General features: G+C 35.7%; 1 protein-coding gene across 6 annotated transcripts in view; it reads left to right on the plus strand.

Annotated features, from left to right (window-relative positions):
• Positions 1 to 21,271, plus strand: part of DPH6 (diphthamine biosynthesis 6) — a 240,397-nt gene that overhangs the window by 183,280 nt on the left and 35,846 nt on the right. For 5 of the 6 annotated variants that reach the window (XM_068398495.1, XM_068398500.1, XM_068398497.1 and 2 more), the window contains one exon: positions 5,625 to 6,030. The exons of the other annotated variant lie outside the window; for it this stretch is intronic. In XM_068398495.1, the coding sequence (XP_068254596.1) occupies positions 5,625 to 6,030 (406 nt within the window). The remainder of the gene's footprint in view (positions 1 to 5,624; positions 6,031 to 21,271) is intronic. 6 annotated transcript variants of the gene reach the window in all.

Here is a 21,271-nt window from a genome sequence, read left to right on the forward strand (position 1 = left end):
CTTTGGGAAAAAGGAGAAGCAGCATTTTTTTTTTCTCAGAAAGGGGGCAAGAGTAACCACATCAAATTCCCACTTCTAGCCCAATATTCTGATGCCAATACCTATGCTGAACTAGCTGAAGCAGCACTTCAAAGCTGTTAACTGCATTCTTCTGTTTGACTCTGTGTTCACCACTCATCTATAAAATCAGTTTGGAATATCGCAGATGAACATAAAACTCCCTTAGAATTACAGAAGTATTGGAAAGGACTAGTTGTTGGAAGGGACTACTTGTGAAAATTCAACCAGTGCAGTCAAAAAAGCCCAGTCATTTTTCTTCACCAAACAAACCACTAGTATCAGCATAAGCATAAATTCTTATGTAAGAACATAACAATAGTCATAATCGTGTAGGCTCTGCTTGGTATTCTGACTCCAAACAGTAGCCCTAAGCAGATGTGAATAATAAAAACAGGAAAAGCATATATCTACCCTAATATTCTCCCAACCTCAAACTATTTTAATTCATATTTAAATTAATTAAATTTATTTTAATAGTTATATAAAACATTATATTTTATATAAATTATTAACTATTGTATAAATTAAGAATTAACTAAGAATTTTAATATGTCTCTTTTATAATCCCCACTGAATCTGTGTTCTGAGTACTTGTTCAGGCTCCCCTTGAATCCCTGTAAAGTTCTTGCAACCACAGCATTCTCTGTCAAGGAATTGCAGGTGTCACCCACTGTCGTTTTTTTTGAAACCATGCTCTTACTAATGTCATTTGATGATTCATAGTTCTTGTACAGAAAGCCAATCCTGCAAAATCAATTCTTATCCGTATCCGCCCTTCTTATGTGTGTTTTGTAAACCTCTGTCATATTCTCCTTAAGAAGGCTGGAGAGCATTTCCAGTCAGACCCTCCAGATCATCCTTATTGTCCTCCTCTGAACACATTCTGGGTCTAATATGTCCTTTTTCAGTTGTATACCTTACTCAAGGTGTGGGTGAACTGTGAATTTCTACAATGGCATAATGTTACCCACTTTGTTCTCTATTCGTTTCCTAAGAATTCATAATGTTTTACTTGCTTTCTTGACTGCCGTTGACTGCTCTCAACTGCTGTGATTCTTTATTAACCAGTCCATGAAGAATTTCCAAGATGTTACTTAGCTTAGCATGGCACTCTTCTCAGTGTTTACAGTAATATGGCATCAACCTGCTATGGTATTATAAAATGTCAGGTCAATAACAGAATCACATTCTCCGTCCTCCTAAAATCTACTCTGTACCTTCTGTTTTTCCCCTGAGTTATTGAAATGTATATTGTATCACCAGAAGATATCAGTATTTTCTTCATGGTGGGAAAAAAGTCCTTTGTTGAAATTTTTTTTTTTCAAAGCAAGGTGTTAAAAAACTAGAGTGTTCATAGTCCTTCTCTGGATAGGGAATGATGTAGATACAATGCATGTATTTAGAAAAATCTGGTTTTTGACTTCCTTTTCCAAACTTTCTGGAACTCCATCTTTCTCACCTTTGATAAACTGAGTAGCAGATAATCCAGAGTGAGGATATTATGAATCATGTTTTGAGGACAATCTAATGTGAGATTTAGTTAGAGCTGAATTACTTGTCATGTCAAATCTTTGTCCAAAGTTTTGGAATCTAACATTTCATAGCATGACAGAATCAGAACCCAGTCGTAGTGTGGTCTCTGGAACGATCCAGTTTGCCTTCATTCCTGAAAGAAGACATTGTTACAGTCTCATTTATTTTCAGAGGCTGTCTCCTGCACAGGGAAGGATGTTACCTGGCTTCCTTCTCCAGCCCTCTTTAAATCAGGTCATGTAAAAGTGTAGCACAGAATTAGCATCCGTCTCCATAGTATCTCAGTAGGCGGACAATGAACCTTTACAATCTGCTTATTTTCCTCTATGACATTCAAACTTCTCCTCATGCAAAGCTACTTTGCACTATTTGTTCTTAGAAAGGATTAAATCTTGTGGAAAAGCTAACAAGTGGAAATGGGAGCCTTCAACAGGCAGACCATCTCGCATGAACTGAAAATCATTTCAGTACTGATAGCTAGAAAATAAGTGTTTAAGGGTAAATACCTTTAGATGATAGCTACACCTACAGCCTAATGAAATTTGTAAAGATTTGTAAAATTCAGGTCATACATACTTTAAGGAATCACTGCTTTCAACAGTGTTTGCCCCAACAGTTTTCTTGTCTCTCAGTAATGAGAATTTGAGAGGTTCCCAAGAATTATTTGACACTTCTTTTTCAAGAATTACAAGCCAAGCTCTATCCTCTTCTACCTCATTTTTTTTCCCAAGACTCTGAAGATGTAGAAGAAGGACTAGCCCAAAACTGGTGCTTCTTTATGGAACAGTTTACAACAGTATTCTTGGGCAAGAACCCTAAAAACCTGTTTTTCCTTATAGTACCATAACTGTCTGCCCAAAGTGCTGAATCTCATGGATGAGAGTGCAGAATCAATTGTAAAAAACGACTTAGTCATAAAATAATTCCTCTTAATTTTCACTCTTAATACTTACTTATATTGTTCCAGCATCGTTTGAATATAATTTCTTAGCAGACCTTATATATTCATCTTCATTTACTAGACAGGCTATCATAAAGATATTCAACTGTTTAAGGCAGTTGTAAATTTCTGAAAGGTAACTCATAAATGCAGCATCCATGTACAACACAAATGTCAGTGATTTCTTGAAAATAAGTCAGGAAAGGTCATTGTTAGAAGTATTTCTGTAGATTCTGTAGCAGCTGATGAAAGACTATTAGTCCCCAGTAGCTCCATCACTTGTTCTTTGTGCAAACTCTAAAGTTAAAGGTTATGAGTGCTGTGGTACTATACAGGTGCACCATGAATAGTCTTTCACACAGAATGATTCTCATTTGTTAAATTTGGAAATGTACTTTCTCCTGGCCTTAATTTTCTTGTAGTTCTTCATATTCTAAATGGCAGCTGAAGGCAAGCAGAAATAGTGAGTAATTGATTTAACAACCTAAGACAAGTACAGGGAAGTAGAAAAGTTTGTCTAGTGCTTGATGTGACCTGAGAGAGCTTCTTCAGACTTTTTTTTCTAAACAGTACCTTAGCACCTTGGGCCAGCAAAGTGGCCTTTAAGCCTGAATGAGCATGACTTTTTTTTTTACCTCAGTGCAAAGCTCCAGTATTTAATCTTTTCAAACTGTTTTACAGCACTCAGAGCAGAATTATATTGACAAGGTTAGAATTCATCTCCTAGAGGAGAATACTGTGCTCCTCCTGTTAAGTGCTAATATAACATTTATGTGTTGGTACCTTAATAATAGCCCCAGCCAGCCTAATGAAAGTACTGAAAGCAAACAGTACTCAGTGAGATTTTATTATGACTGAAGTGACTGCAATTTGAGACAAATTATCCCTATTTTTGTTCCCATATCAAAACCAGAAATGCTAAAGCAATTGCTACATGTTTGGTATAGAATTAGACTCCACTATCATTAATATAGAAATAAGTGCATTTTTCATGTAAACCGCTCATGAGGGTCAACATCAAAGATATTCTGTGCAAAATGCTTGTCAATAACTTTGTGAGTGAATTTTGAAATAAAATGCCTGTAACCTGTCATTATTTCTTCCTCTCAAAGTTGAGAGCAAGTGGATGAAAATTGAGCTTGTGAATTGAAGGTACTGTGGGTTATATAGCCTTATCGACTTCAGACAAAATGACAGATTTGCCTTGTTGTTATTTTTCTTTTCAGAGGTCAGACAATGGACAATATTACCAGTATATACTGCGGTGTAAGCAAATTGGTATATAAAAAAATTTATTATCTGTGTACACAAAGAAGATGTTGTAAGTCACTAATATTAAAAATGCTTAATATATTGTCTTTCCATAAAAATGGAGGAAAAAGTAAGAAAAAGAATATTCTGCTGGCCAGAATAAGCATTTCAACTGTTCAACTATTTGAACAGTTGTTCGGAAAAAAAAAAAAGTGTGTTCAGATATCTGATAAGGTAATGTAAATTCATACCTTTTGAGAGTATGTATATCATAAAATGGAGTTCCTTGCCATAAATAGACCTTGTTGTATACATAATAGGAGTATGAGTATGTGCATCTAAGTATGAGGTAACAGCAGACCTAAATATCTGTACGGGTTTTGGCTGGGATGGAGTTAACATTCTTCATAGCAACCTGTATGGTGCTATGGTTTGTATTTGTGACCAAAATGACGTTGATAATGCACCAGGGTGTTTAGCTATTGCTGAGCAGTGCTTACACAGTGTCAAGGCCTTCTCTGTTTGTCACACTGTCCTGCCAGTGAGTAGGCTGGAGGTGCACAAGAAGTTGGGAGGGGACAGAGCTGGGACAGCTGACCTCAACTGACCAAAGGGATATTTCATTCCATATAACATCATATTCAGTTGTATAAATGAAGGGGGGGTGGTCTTTGGGAGGATAGCCATTGCTTACACTCTAGGTGGGTATCAGTCTGCTGGCAGGGAGGTGTTGAGTAAATAGCCTTTGCATTACTTGTTTTGTTTTTCTCCTTTATTCTTCACTTATTAAACCATCTTTATCTTGATCCACAAGTTTTTTCATCTGTGCCATTGGGAAGGAGAGGAGTAAGTAAGCAGCTGTGTGGTGCTTAGCTGCTGGATGGAGTGAACCCAGCACAATGTATTGTTGCTAGTTTAAAGCTCTAAGGTTGTTTTTATTTGTATTCAGATGAAAAAAGATTGAATACATAGCAACAATACAGGGACAAGATAATTCTTTTATGAACTTACTGTAGGTTTGTTAAGATTCAAAGGTAATGCTATTTATTGCACATAGGTACAATTAATTTGGGTTGAAATGGCTACAAATTCACAATTTCTTCCTCTCTCTCATGGAAGAGTATTTCAGTATTTTGAAACATTATATTCACTTCCTATACCTGTTAACATGCTACAGTGCTATTTATACTTCAGTTTTTACAAAGAAGTAAGCAGAAAGCCTGTCCTACTTCTAGAATACCAACAGAAGAAAGGGAACTCAGTTACTCAGCATTAGCTTACCAAGTTAGCTAATCAGATGTGCTGGCTGATGTGAAAACAATTTAAATATACTTTCTAAATGAGCTCTGCTATTAAGAAAATGCATTTTATTTTTTAAGAGAGTTTGTTCAAGATCATTCTGCTGTTCAGAACTATCTGAACTGTATCTTTAGTACTCCAACTTTTAAAACAAATCTTATGTGCTTTACTAACTCATTTCTGTAGTTTTGGTAGTTCCTACCATTTGTATTCTTCAAAGGCCATTGGTGCGGACAAAAGTTACTATATGCAAAAAGACTTCTTTTTGATTGGAAAAGGAGTGCAAAATACATTATGATCAGCATTTTTTTAAATGGTACAGGCATAGTAGTAGTTTGAGATTGCAAAAATGAGTAGATATTAACTGTCAACAAATTCGTAATTGCTTAAGATGACTTCAATAAGAAGGAAGGTTTAAGGGAAAAACAGTCTCAATGAAATAATTGTACTGCACATACTTTTTTGAATATATCAGCTGAATATGAGCAACATTGATTTCTATAAGCTCTGTAATATGCACAATATTTTGTTTATCTTTCAGGTTGAAGATTCAGAGATGTATTATGATGTAACTGCAGTATGTGGGTTGCTTGCTGTGGTTGTAATATCTCACCTACCCAGAGATGCTGCCATTGAATGGCATGTTGTTGCAGTAGTTGATGATCCACTCCAAAGAAAACATTTTGCAATTAAGATGTTGTCAGAGGGCTTCCAAATTGACTGTGAATCTGTGGAGTCTAGTTCTGCATCTTGTGCATCAATCTCTGTACGTCTGAGCTTGATTTCACCATCCGCTTCTCAGCTTGATTTAGATGGGCCTCTTCATGACTTAGTTGCTATGTTTAGACAAGCTGTTGAGAAACTTTCAGAAGACTGCAGTGCAAGTCCTTTGTCTTTTAGAGCTTTCTTCAAGGAGGATGTCTTTGATGCTGAAACACTGCAAACAGGTAAGACTTATGATGACAGATGTTAATACTAAGCTTAAGGTAATTTTTGTTTACTTCTACATAAGGTTTCATTGGAAGAAGACATTTTAGAAGTGCCTTTCAAGGATAGGTGGCCAAGAAGGTCAGTAGCGTCCTGGCTTATATCGGAAATAGTGTGGCCAGCAGGACTAGGGAAGTGATTGTCCCTCTGTGCTCGGCACTGGTGAGGCTGCATCTCAAATACTGTGTTCAGTTTTGGGCCCCTCGCTACAAGAAAGACATTGAGGTGCTGGAGCGAGTCCAAAGAAGGGCAATGAAGCTGGTGAAGGGTCTAGAGCACAAGTTTATGAGGAGCGGCTGAGGGAACTGGGGTTGTTTAGTCTGGAGAAAAGAAGGCTGAGGGGAGACCATATCGCTATCTACAACTACCTGAAAGGAGATTGTAGCGAGGCAGGTGTTAGTCTCTTCCCCCAAGTAACAAGTGATAGGACAAGAGGAAACGGCCTCAAGTTGTGCCAGGGGAGGTTTAGATTGGAAATTAAGAAAAACTTCTTCACCGAAAGGGTTATCAAGCATTGGAACAGGCTGCCCAGGGAAGCGGTGGAGTCACCAACCCTGGAGATATTGAAAAGATGTGTAGATGTGGTGCTTAGGGACATGGTTTAGTGCTGGACTTGGTAGTGTTAGGTTAATGGTTGGACTCGATGATCTTAAAGGTCCTTTCCAACCAAAACAATTCTATGATTCTATGATTAAGATACATTTGTTCTTTTTCTGGTTACCAGGCATGCTGCTTATATAGAAAGGCTCTATTCTTGGACGTTTTGAAGTCCAAAGAGGATAAAGCCCTGGGTTACTTGTTCTGATCTCACAGCTGACCTGAATTTGAGTAGGAGGTTGGATTAGACGATCTCGCTCCAATCTGAGTTATTCTGTGATTCCATGAAAGAGAAGTTGCTGAGAAATCCAGCCATCTCAGGGTCAAACATAGGGAGAATGAATCTTTTACATAAAAGTCTTTAAACAGTTGTCCATTTGGTAGCCTATTTTTGTCATGACCTAGAACTATGTTCAAATAACCAGACTCTGTGTGGTGACAGGCACTCTTTTGAGAATAAATAATTAAATATTAATGTTTTAAAACAAGGAAATGGTGTTGTATCCTCTAGATTAGAGTGTGTCTGGTTTTGAACATGGGCTGATTTTTTACCAGCTTATTTAAATAGAACTTGCTAGCCAAACAAATTTACTGTTTTTTCCCAATGTTTATTTGTTCAAAATCTCATTCCCTTACTAAGTAAAGAGAATACAGAACAATAAGTATAATGGTGCAACTGTGATTTATTTCTTATGTTGTACATCTGTATTTTTGGCTATGCTGCATTTGGGACAACTAATATTATGCAAGAGCACAAAAGCTTATTTTATCTGTCAGGCCTACAGATATGGTAGACTATATTTGTATTGAAATCAGTAAGAACTTTGTTATCAATTTGAGAAGGAACAAAATCAGATCCTTATCTATATTTATCTCAAACATGCATGCACTTTAAAAATCCTTGCAGATCACAACTGATCCATGTTAATTAGGTGACATGTTAGCCCTCAAATATTCTACTGTCCTATTTTTTTTTCTTAACCTGCAGCAGTTTTTGAAGAAAATTCAACTTGACATTGTTTAATAGATTTAAAGTACAGGAATTGAAAGCTATAAAAATGTGGCATAGAATAAGCATATTTAATCCAGGAAGCAAGGCATGAACATACAGTCTGACAGAATGTTGTTGGTTTTATGACATCTTGTGTAAGAGCTAAAAGGAAACCTGATAAAACATGTTCCTGGCATGGGATTAACATTACCGTTTTGCCTGCTCTCTTTCTGATATTTCTCAGGCCATAGAATAATTACTTCCAAATAAATTTCATTTGCTGTATTAAACATATTGCTCAATATAATGCCTAAATTGTGTGCATAAAAATTTGATTTCATTCCATTCGTGTTATACTACCAATGGCATAGACACAGAAAGATTTGTTGTGATTGTCATATATTCATTCTGGTTGTGTTCAGATCTCTGCACAGTCATAATAATTCCTGTCATTATAGCAATTTTATCATTATCCCTATTGATAAGAAATACATTCTTGCAAATTTGTAGAATATATAGAATACATTAAGTGTACAAGTAGCACTAATTCATTGATGAACAATTTAAAAATAACTTTTTTCTACTTAGGAAAAATTTCCAGAAAATTCATGTAATGGGAAGAAGAAATATGCTATATATTTGAAAATAATTTCTCAGATTGAAATAGTTGTTGCTGAAGTGTGTCTTACTGATAGTTTCAATCTGATATAAGACTGTTATATATATACTGTTTCTGATTCAAAATCAGAAGACTAATTTTCAATATGTTATTAAGACGCAGGGACATATTTAAGTGTTCTGCTAATATGTGTCCTTGGTGCCTTGAAAGGTGTATAGTCTCCAGTGAAGCCTCCTTAGCTTTCCAAAGGATGCAGCATATTACTGAACTGTCCTTGACTCTCTTTTGTACTGTTATTATAATTATACTTCTCATAATTTAAAATGTACTCACACATATGTATTAACTCTCAGTTTAAAAAGCACTGTATAAGGTCTCCAAGATGTTCCCATTCATTTCTGTATCCCCTAGACAATGTCCATAAGCAAGACGACATAGTCTGTGCTTTATCTTCTCATTTATTATTGGCAGTCTTTAGTTTTGACTGGCAGAACTACTGCAAATGTGTGTGTCCTTTAGTGTGCTTCACAGGTGTAATATATGAGAACTAATATCAGGTCTTTCTTTTGAATGCCGTGATATTTTAACCTGCCTATAACACCAGCCCAAGGCATTAGAGATGATTGTTAAGTTCTGATGACCACAGCTTCTTCCAGTTTCTCATGCTGTATTCCTGTTTTCCTCTTGAGCATTAAGGTGGTCCTCATGTTTTATCTACAACAGCCCATTAACTTGTCAGCCTTCTTCCTACATCTGGATTCAGGACCAAGGGAGAAAAAAAAGGATGTTTTACATTACCCAGAAGTTTAATTCATTACCTAAATAGAATTTGAAACATACATGTAATATATTTAGGCAAGTTCAAATAAGATTGTTTTGCTTATAGAATGAATGAATCTGAATGTGGCAACTCACAAGAGGGAACAGTACTGGCTTCCAAAATAGCACTGGTTTGTGTCTTGTCAGCTCTGAGCATGGCCAAAACTTGCTCATACCTATCTCTATAGACTTGTCCTAAGATATTTCGAGTATTTCGATGTCTCTGTGGTGTTTCCTACTACCTCCAAAGGTTACTTTCTGTTGCAGAGTATGTCTAGGTGGGTATCAGAATTTACTTATGCTACTGATCAGATACTTGGTAAAACTGTCTTTCAAACACAGAATAGCATTTTACTAGAACACAGGCTAAAGCAGAAATGTACTGATCCTGACTTGAAAATCTGCAGGCCTGATACATGGACTTTTAAAAAATATTGTTTCCTTGATGTGGCTGCTAGAATACAAATGATATTGAGAGAGCAGTTTTTCAGTTGCCATTTATTAATTCAGCTCAGGTAGTGCTGGTTTGTTGCTAACCATCTGTATGATGATCCGTTAGTGACATGTTTGATCTCTGACATGCGTTAGACATTGGTAATCCCACAAGTAGGTCTGTCCTTTTGGAGTCTTCAACTACCATCAGATGCATTGTCTGCTGAGGAAAGATAATGTTAATAACGTAGCAGGGGATGCTAGACACTGCTATTCGAATATTTTTAATGTGAAACACGTCAGACAGATGTATATAAAATGGAAAAGACAGAAATTATCAGGTCTCAGAAATCAAGAGAGATGGTTGAGGAGATAATTGTTCCAGTCTTAGTGGATTTCAAGTGGACTTCCATCACGTTATAAGATTAGCAAATAGTCTTCAATCATTCCTTTAAGGTCCTGAATTGCAATGTATTGTCTCCTCTAGCAAAAGCATGGAAAAGAAAAAAAGAAATAAAGGTACTTTACTTAAAATCATTGGAGTGAATGGGGGAAATACTGCCACAGATCTTCTCAAATGAGCCTGTGATTAGATGAGTGCTTTTTTGGTGCAAAGAAATTGTCATTTATTTGAAACTGTCCAAATAAAGTAGAGAAATTTGTTTGTACCTGACACAGTAAGATGAGAACCAGGAATATGTATACTGCATATTGTAACAGGTTATTGGAAATTATTATAGCCAGTGTTACTGATGTCAAAAGAAGCTAAAGGTTTGTAATGCAAATTTGAGACAGATAGCTTTCTGTCATCATAAGACCAGATGTAAAGTTTTATTGAACAAAGTGTAGTACTGATGATGAACTTCTCAGAGGCAATCCCTCATAACATACGAGAGCATTATGGGCACCATGCTGAGACCACAGAACACGTTAGGAGGATTAGATTAAGCTGACATATATACTTAGTAAGATGCTGTTAAGCCTTTAGAAGTCTTTAACATAAATTTGACTATTTCTTTCTTATTCTCATTTAAATAAGCATTAATATAAATGTGTCAGGACGATTTGCTATACCATCCAGTCGACTAGATTATACTTCAGTACAGGATAGATGAATGTTCATAAGTCATCCCATTATGATTTCACAAGCCTTGTTCACAGGATGTATGCAAAATATTTTTGAATATTTATTAGGGAGTAGAAAAGGTCCTGCATTCACCAGAACATCATATTACATAATCCCTTTTAAATACTAAAGAAAAAATGAAGTGGGAATATAAAAAGGCAAAAGAGAACAGGAATAGAAAGACACTCTGGTAGCAGCATTAAAATGAATACATAATTAGTTTTAAATGTGGCTCTACTCTCTAAATGCTTAGGACTAAAAGGCTTAGTACTTATGTGTTTATCGAGTTTCAATGATACTATAGTTTTAAAAAAATTCTAATATGGGTCAAGTATAGTTCAACTGAACTGTAGAAAAGCTTACTTGAAATGGGACTGTATCTTCTGTTGAAAGAGAAGCCCTGGTGATTAGGCACTCAGTTACGTCCTTGCACTGACGTAGTAACACCCTGGTGCATGTACAACATACTGCTTTTAAACTAAAGATTTTCCATCTGATAAGATTTAAAGTATTCCATTTATTAAAATATTGCATTATGAACACATTTTCCAGATGTTTTCCAAAACACACAGTTTCCAGTACTGGTAGATATACATTATGTAGTGTAAATCTAAGAGAAGTGGAAGAACATCAAGTGAAGATACCAAGATGCATTTTCTTAATACCACATGTCCATGTGCATTAGAGTTTAATGTTCTTTAACTAATGCACTTTAAATTCACACTGGGAATTTATTTCAACTTAACTTTCTTTATGGATATGCCCTTACACACTGGGAAACAATTTCCCATGGGGACAGCTGGAATCTCAACCTCTAAACATTTGTATGCAGGCCTACACGTTCTCTTGTGAGTAATTGGTATGTACTCAGCAGTCATGGAGAACTACTCATGTGAGTAGAAACTAAACAGTCATTAAGAACTGTTTACTGAGTAACAATGAAGCAGGTACATATGTGTTGATAATTTTTAAGTGTTGGTCCTTTTGAAATCAAGCTTTGCAATCACTAACTAATGAAGTAGTTGTTGTGACTAACATACATCATTTGGCCAAACAAAAATATTTTTTAAATATCATGATGCTCTCTGAAATAGGCTGTAAAAATTGTACTTGTTTTTCTACCAAAATCTACTAATTTAGGCTACATGGAAAACATGAGAAAGTTGCCAACCTGAAAGAGCAGGAAAATTTCACTTAAAATTTCTTGGGTTTCCAAGAAACAAAGAATTTGCCAATTATAATAGTTAAAGCAGCATAACTACACTGCTGCTGCTAAAAAAAAAAGAAAAAGCTTAAATTAGTACTTGGGGAAGTGAATCAGCTTATAATATACATAAGCAATTAGGAAATACTGATGTGATTCATGAGTGTGTTTGAAATGACATTTTAAAAGGGTAAAAGTAGCTAAATTTGGTCTTGAGCCACAGAGGTGGCTTTTCAGTCTTGCTGTTGCTACCCAAACTACGCAGTCAAGAAATTGGATATATTAAATGACTATTAACATGCTGAAATTTTAAACTTTTTATATCAGTTTTCAAGGTTGCGCTGTTATTGTATCTACTGCAAGTCACTGTATACATATTTTTAGCAGAACATCTCACATAAAATTATGGGGAAAGGATTTTTTTGTTTGCTATCAAAGACATGGGGAAATTGTTTTTATAGTAATGTTGCTTCTTGACTGAATTTGCATAGGAAAGTGTTTTATGCCTGTGAGGCAGCTTAAAATATATTAGATACTACTTTAGGGCAGTGGCCTTCTGTCCTTTAGGATATGAAATTTATATTTTAAGAGCACAGATACTAGACTGAGAAAAATTCAACCACGCAGTGCCAAGGACAGGTAGCAAAGTTAGAACTCGTCCTTATTCAAAGTGGACAGCATGTGACATCTAAAGGTTATATATTGCACAGTCACACATAAAAATCTTGGCTAAAACTTTAAATGGGAATAAATTCTTTAATTGCTTGACCCAAGATTGATCTAGAACATACACCTTTTATCCTTGATACAGAACACTAGCAATATATTGGTAAGGTTGTTTTAAAGCTGCTGTATACAACTTCATATTTCTTTCAGCATTTCAGCCAGTAAAATCTAAGATACATTTATAGGTTACTCTATCCCTCCTACTGTGTTTTCACATTTCACTGATTAAGTGCTCCTGAGCGCTTCACCAAATGAATTCTTTGTATGGACTTTTTAATTTTCCTGTTGAAGATTTTCATATAGTGACCTGTAGGGCAGAATGGACCTGTCAGAAAACAGAGTTTTTGTAGAGAAAGTAATAGATTATAAAGAAGAATTTCCTAAGTTTGCTATCATGTCAAAAACTGATTTGATTTCCTCACATAATCAGTTTGGAAGATGCTAGACATTTTTTATGGTATGGTGACTCAGGCAGTGGCTTTGCTGCTTGATGTTAGTTAATAACTTATCCCAATAAACGTTGGAATTTGTTAAAAGCAGTAGGCTATAAGGTGAAAATCTTAAGAGAATAGAAGTAAAGAAACTTACGGAATGAGAACCTAGTCTATTCTGTAATGAGTCAGAAGGGGTAATTTTGGTAATTAGCTCTACAAGGAGTCTGAACAAATTAATACTCTTCTGGAAAACTGGTATCTTCTAGACAGGTGTATGTATACATGATCTATCTGTATATGCATAAGTGTCTGTATACTTCCATAAAATGCATAAAGTACAAACATCCTACTACAATGTCAAAATTAATTTTGAGGAACTTTTAGTGCTTTGTTGACAGAGAACAACTATAAAAGCATCTTATAACAATGACATCCAACATGCAATCATTGCCAAATTTGGATCATCTGGTGTTTAATATATGAGGCATATATGATCTGTCTATCTATCCAGAAACCATTTGTGACAAACTTGGTTTTTAAGGACACATCACGGATTACAGTTTACAATTGCACAGGAAGTTTTTCTCTGAGACTGTTTCAACATGCTGACATTTTGGCACCAATTCTGCAATTCTAAATCAATAAATATTGAAAGAACTTAGATTATTCTAGAGACCTCTGCATCATTTGTACAGATCCCTCTCTATATTACTTTTTATTTATAAGTGAAGAAAAAAACTGTGGTGGTGTTTAAACCAGTGAAGTTACATCTGACATAGGAAGCCTACTGATCTTAAAATAATTGTAGGCTAAAAGTGAACTGGGGATAATATAACACCTGCTTCCCTTGTTATTACTTATTCTAGTTATTTTTTTAGGACGGTTACTTGAAACAGAATACTGCACTAGATGGACTTTTGGCATGACTAGCTTGTCTTTTGTATTTCCTCTTCTTTAGTACCAAAATGCTTGCCGTTTACTCTCTGTCTAGCAGACCTAAGAAATAGTTCAATGAAAGAAAAGAGTGACTTTTGCAAGGAAGAACTGTGTACAGAGTTACATTTCCAACCCATAACAATATAAATAACAACAGTCTAACAGTAGTGGGTAGATCAATGAATAAGTGGATAGCTTGTTCCTGGGGAGGTTCCTGGGTTGGTTCAGTGTGTCTGCTGTCTTATCACTGACTGATAGCCAAAACCATCAGCAAATCCTGCCTCAAAGCCTTCCACTTCCTCTCCAGTTTTCCCTCCAGGTCTTCCTTCTCCAGTCTCTCAAAGTTAATTTATTTCTGTAAGATCTTGCCTTTTGTCAGCTGTGGATGCAACTGGTAGAGCCTATCAGGTTTTGTCAGATGCCTTGACTCTCAGAAGTCATGCTTAGCATTCCTCATTGGGACTTTTCATAGAGATCAGCAGCTGCTGAAAATCTAACTTGTAAGAGCTCTAATAAGTATAATAGGTAAATGGGCAATGGCTTAAATTCCTTTTGAAAACTATTCCAGTGTCAGCCTTGTGGAAATCCTCTGTCCTACAAACAGTAGGACATGGTATTTTCTCTTCTCTGTCCAGATAAGTCTGTTCAATATATCAGGTTTCAAATTCAGCTGTCAGCAGTCTCTTAGCAATGCATCTGAACAGTCTCTCAGGTTATCCGAAAAGTTTGGGCATTTACCTAGAGATAGAAAAGACCTTCTTGTTATCTAGTGGCATGGAATAATTCTTTACAAAGATGTGAAGCTAAAAAAGAAACTGAAATAAAGCCCTGATTCAAACCACAAATGCAGGCAGAAACTTAACAGTATGAGAAGATGACGCTGTGGGCATAGTTTGCTTTAATAGCCTAGATCATATCTGTTGTCCATATGGGTAATGGAAGCCGAAGAAGCTACCTTCCTGAAGCCCAAGGACAGCGTGAACATGAGAATTATTTATTGCTCAGAGTGAAAAGTGATGAAACGCCGTTGTACAGCATTGTCCATTTTTTCCCCTACCCTTGCCCTTTCTCCATGGTCTAAGCCATCTCTCTTTTGGACTTGGGGAAGAGGCCTGAAGACAGAAGGCAGGACAAGGAAATAAGGCCTGTTTGTACTCCACAGTTATGTTTAGGGCAAAAAAGTCTCCAGTGTTTACTGCCTCCAGTGCGTACTCAATCAATGTTGTACTGTGCAGCCAAACTTTGCATCCTAACTACTCAGCTTACTATTTTTATTGTTATTACTCAATAACATCCATTCTCGTGTTTTGTTTATGCAAATTAAAAGATACGTACACTTTTTTTTTTTTTTGAGGCTGCTAAAATGTGGATCTGGAGTTTCTTTTGATTGTAGTCTCTTAAATTCTGGGAGAACTGCAACTGGAAACCTGTCTGAAGGATACCACTTAATAATTATTGTCCTAATTTTAAAAGTATTATAAATCAGATTTCTGGTTAAAATATTTTCAGCATACTCTGACTTAGAAGGAAATATATAAAAACTATGCTTAGCATCCATAAAAGTACCATAATTTTGTTCGACCACTTACCACCCATTTAACAATTTGGGCTTGGGCTTTCATTTGATTTATCTCATCTAATAACGCCATTACGTCAAGAAAAAGTGAAGAGGAAAGCTTTTTTTGTTGTTTTTGACATATGTACTGTAACTTCTAATCCAAGAAAATAGCTGTAACTAACCATCAAAATAAAGTATTTTGCCATTGTCTCACTTCATGCAATTTTACTTTGCATAATATATGTAGTGGTGCTCCCAATAGTCTATTTATTCTTAAATTTCTGATAAATTTAGGTTTAAAATAGCATATAGGGTATAACTGAGAAATTTCTAGTTGTTAGAAAAACAAGCAATGAAAAATTCATGGGTTTTGCCTTCATTTGGACTTTGCTCAGCTTTTACCAGTAATGCATCATATCTGCTGTGTTGAAATCCAATTAATAGCTCTAATTCATTGACACTGAAAGTACATTTATAACATAGTCCCTTTAGGCACTTTTCTACTCACACTGTTACGTCTAGAGTATCAACATTAGATAACTGGAGAACAGGAAAATGTTTTCCATTGTAACAAATTAGAACATTCCTCCTCTTTCTACATTATTTCTGAATGGCAAGAGTGTAGCCAGCAGGTTGAAGGAGGTGGGATGGCACACCTGAAATACTAGGATACAATAATAAGAGCAAGAGATCACCAAACTGAAGAAAGTCCAGAGAAGAGCCACTAAAATAAAAGGTCAGGTGAGTGGCATATAGAACATAGGAGAAAAGACTGCAAGAACTGGCTTTGTTCCACCTAGGGAAGAGACAGCTGTGGAGGAACCAAACTGCAGTCATCCCTTACATTAATAGGCATTGCAGAGAAGGAGGTAGGATTTTTTCAGAGGTGCGCCAGAAAAGGACAAGGAACAACAGGCACTAAGTGCATCAGGAGAGATTCCAGTTGGACACAAGGAATGAATTTTTCTCCAGGAGAGTGGTTGCATGCTGGTGCAGGCTGCCCAGAGGCTGTAGAACCTCCACCTTGGAGTTCTACAAAACCTGAATGCACAAGGCCCTCAGCAAACTGGTCTAATGTCTAAAGTTACACCTGCTCTGAGCCTGAGGGAGGTTGGAGTATATGATTTCCAGAGAAACTTACCAACCAGTATTATTGTATGATTCCCAAAATTATTCTATGATTCCATATTATTATTAAATTGCAATGAATTGGTTGAAAAGAGTGGCACTTAACTGCGGATTCTGAAAAAAAACAAAAAACACAACAGTTTTCTTTCTGTCCATCATTAATGCTCCACATTCTTACAGATGACTACCACTCCTTACTTGAATAATAATTACTGAAACCAACAAGTGAGTTTTTCCTATTGAAGTATATCTTTGAAAGAGAAATGTTTCTTTAGAAGTGTCTGGATTCTTTGTTCTTTTTTTTTTTAACTCATTTCTCTGTAGTGTGCACATTTGTCCTTTTTTCTTTCCATCTCTTTATCTTAACAGAACTCATACAAGTTCAGAATTAGAACTATCATTGGGCTGTGATATGTCTGCAGTATTTATTATGGCAAAGTAAAACCAATGTGTTTCCAGAGTCTAATTCATTTGATAATGATTGAGACACCTGAGGATGAGGAATCCTGTTATGAAGTTAAATTATTTATTGTGTCAGTAATGTCATATCTTCAACTGGAAAACCCTTTGTTTTCCTCATTTAAACTCATTAGTAGATGGTTATACCATTTGATATGGGGGCTAAATACTAATTTAACTGGGTTTTAGTAGGATTTGGAAAATAATTTTAAAATTAATAATTTGCAAGCTGTAAAATTTACAACTTTTAAACCTCTAAGAACTTCAAAACTTTGTTCAAAACTTTTCCTCATCAGGAGATAAAGACTTTATGAACTTTGAAAATAAAAATTAGTTCTCTTCACTTAATAGTAATATTGCTGGAAATTAAAAAAAAATGAGTACGTTGAAGATTGCTGTTTCTGATATTTACAGAGTACTGACTTGTCTTTAATCATCCTGTCAGGAATGTATGAGTCAGTATTCAGATAATGGGGTGAATTAGTTGTAAGAAAAATAACAATATCTCACCTTTTTTACTCTCAACTATATCATATCCATATACTGATGTTTATAGATGTGAATCCATTTGAGATGTACAAGCAGCTTCCTTTTTGTGGCACAGAAGGATTAAGTGACTTGGTAACTTCACACGAGATGGCAAAATTATAGAGCTTTATTTTCCTGAAGTTCTTAGCTGAAGTTAAGGATGCTCAGCAACTCTCAAAATAAGGTGCTGTTTAGAGGCAGCACAATAGTAAGACTAGGTAAGTAGGGCCCTGAAGAAGAATAGTTCATTGAAATGCGTGCCTTGTTCCAGAAAGGAGTCTGAGATCAAATCTGTTTTGAGATTGCTCTTCTACTGGGCATAACTTCATCATTTTAGAATTGTCAAGGGATCTTGTCATTTACAGACTTTTATGAAAAGCATGACTAATTGAAGCAAGCCTAAGGCATTTTCTACAATTACATACATGAAGATAAATATATTCTAATTTAGCTGATTACTTTATTTTTTCTTTGCACTCACTACATAGAATGTGCTTTGAATTCTTTTGTTCTATATCATGTAGCATAACCTACCTGCTGTGATTTAATCAAGTATTTGGGTCACTCAAACTATAATAGCAACAGAAATATTCAGGATATCTATCTTTAGGTTAGGCTTTTTTAATTTTACTTTTCTTCTAAATTATTTTTTTCTTGTGATTGTTTTTAGCTGTGATTGTATGCAAACCACTTAAACTTTTGATCCTTTAAAAATTTGGAAACAGAAACCTCAGCTATTTAACAGTGCTTTCATTAAAAGTATTGCTTGTCATTTTGAGCTTACCTTGTTTGAAAATGCTTTATGCAGGAGTTTTGCAAACTTCTTAAGCATATTAAAATTTCATTTTGATAGCAAACATACTGCATAATACATCCTCGCTACAGAAATTAATGCCATAATGCTTATTCTGCAGTAAGTTTACCATATGACACTGCTTAAAAAAAAAATCTTTGGCAAGTATTAATTGGAAGAAATATTTTGGTGTTTGGTGTTAGGCAGGAGTTATTCTAAGCACATTGCTTACAATGCTCTTTTACATTTTTTTTCATGTTCTTTATGTTTCTTTTTTCATGAATGTACTGCAAACAGGCCAAAAAGCATTTCACAAGTTTTCGTCACTGGAAGCACACTCATTCAAAGTCAATAATTATATTGAAAAGACTTTATCAGTTCCAAGGTGCATTGATGTCATACTAAAGTAGTTCTGCTATAAGAGATGGTATATTTTTAGCTCTGAGCTGTTTAGGAACCCTCAATTAATTATCTTAATCATTGTAACACACATTTCAAAAATATCCAGTCAGTGCCTCCCACTATGTCAATTAGGAGAAAAAAAGCAAACAATACATGTTCCGCAAGGCAGTAAGACTTAAATATGCTTGTCCAAGCATAGGAAAACTTGTTTATTTTTCTGGAACACAAACGAGAGCTGCTCAAGGGTTGATGGAAGAGCATCACATGCCAGCCAGGAGGGGCTATGGAATTAGAGACAACACCTTGGCCCATTTGAACCAGAATGATTCTAGTGAGAGATTGCAGTCTCTAGTTCATCCAAAGGATGGTCCCTGCTCTGATATATAATGTGTCAAGACACATAAAACAACCCCAAGTTTCAGAAAATACTGAGAATCTGAGCTCTGAAAACCAAGTCAAGCTGAACATCAAACATCATTAGCTACTCTGGTTTTGATTTTTACATGACATGAAATCCCAATCTATTCACATTAACAGAAATTATATTATTAACATCACCAGCAAAGAAGTTCAGCACAGTTGACCCAGTTCAAAGGTATAAGTTGATCCTTCATTTTCAATAGAGAGATGAAAACGGAAGGCTTCATCTAAAGTACTCCACTTACTTGGTCTGTGCTGCTCTTCCATTTTAATCTCCTATTCTGTTTTTTGCACTTTCTTTTTACTTCCATTCATCCCTTGTTCTGGACCACATAAATCATGTCTCAGGCTGAGTCATGGAAAACATGATACAAGAGTAAAACTTGAAGGCAGGCACAGTGAGCCAACTGCAACAACAGAAGATGTGGAAATCAAGAGGCAGCAGTCTAAAGTTTTCTTGATCCAGAAAAAGATGTGACTGACATAAACCAGAGTACAGCAAGTAGGACTATAAAGCCAAAGCTTCTGTTTTAAAAATGTGTTCTTCTGTGCTGAAAATATGATTGGTAGCAAGAAGTAGTAAGCAAAAACATGTGTACAGAAATTCACAGCTTGGATTCTACTGGGTGTTATTTATTAAATTAGGAGCCACTAATAAGTTTCTTTGTCCCTGCTTCAGAAGTAAAATACTGGCACAGAAACAAAAGAAACTTGATAGATCACACACAGTCCTCACACCAACCTAAATGCAACACATCTGTCCTGTGGGTTGTTGCCAATATTTAAAAAAGAACAGGTTTTGTATTAACAGGAGGAATAGAGGTATTAGAAGACAAAACATTCCTTTTTAGGCTCCTGATCCTGTGAACACTTACGTGTCTCCTGTGAAGTACTGAGTGTTGTTCATTGCCATTGGAGTCTGCATGGAGACAGCTGTAGGGGTAGAGTCAGCAGCCAGAGCAGCACAGCTTTGATGCAGGAGAGAAGTTCAGCTTTGCCTTGGTATTATGATTCCTAAGCAAACTGGAACTTTCTTCTGAAGCAATATGGAAGTCAGTGATTATGATAGGCCACAGCTTGCATGGTAAGGTCCAAAGTTTGGGTTGAATTTGTTGAGGAGTTACAAAAACAGTGTCACCTCTCATCATACACCACAGTTGCTTGGTTATTAATTTGTAATAATGGGCGGGTTTTCAGTTAAAGAGAACATCTCAATGCCATTTGAAATGCTCGCTGTTGTTGACTGAGTAGGCTTAGATTGTCGTCCCCCTCTCACTGACCTTGTGCAGTCTGTCCATGACTTCAATACATGTTTGTGCAAGATCACCAGATTCTCTAGAAAACTCATGGCCTCCTAAGTATGTTATGCTTAAGCACCAAAAACTTTTCATGAATTTAAATTATCTTTGATTTATTAATGTTTTTCAGATGGTGTTCTGTCTTTCCTCTCCTTATAAAAGCAGTCCTACACAGGACTCTACCTGCAGAGAATAGCCTTCTTTCATGTTGTTTCCATGATACCGTAACATACATTTTAAAATCTAACAAAATAGGAGAGAGAAAGAGGAAAGCAATGCAATACTTTTTTCTGGCTTCTTGGTGATGCATCACATTTTAGTTTGAAAATAGAACATGAAGCAGCCTCTGTACATTCACTTCATGGTACACAAATTTGACCTATAGCAGATAACTTAGCCTTTTACTCTTCATATAAAATCAACTGAGAAATAATAGTATCATTTATATGGTTCCTATAGTAAACCTCATGTTATCAATTAAGAACAGCAAAATAGTATGATTATAAATACTTATGTTTTAGTTCCTGAAGAACACTCACAGATATTGTGGTTTGTAATGTAAATCCTGGTCATGTCTCTAGGATACAAAATAGCCATGAATTATTATTACGTATTTTTCAGAAAGCCTTTCAGAATAAAACATGAAATTGAACACTTAAGAAAGTATGTGAGACCTGTAGGAAATACTGTTATCCTTTATTACATTATACTGGCATCAACAGGAAAAAAGC

This window comes from Nyctibius grandis, chromosome 4, assembly GCF_013368605.1.
Source record: "Nyctibius grandis isolate bNycGra1 chromosome 4, bNycGra1.pri, whole genome shotgun sequence".
NCBI lineage: Eukaryota > Metazoa > Chordata > Aves > Nyctibiiformes > Nyctibiidae > Nyctibius > Nyctibius grandis.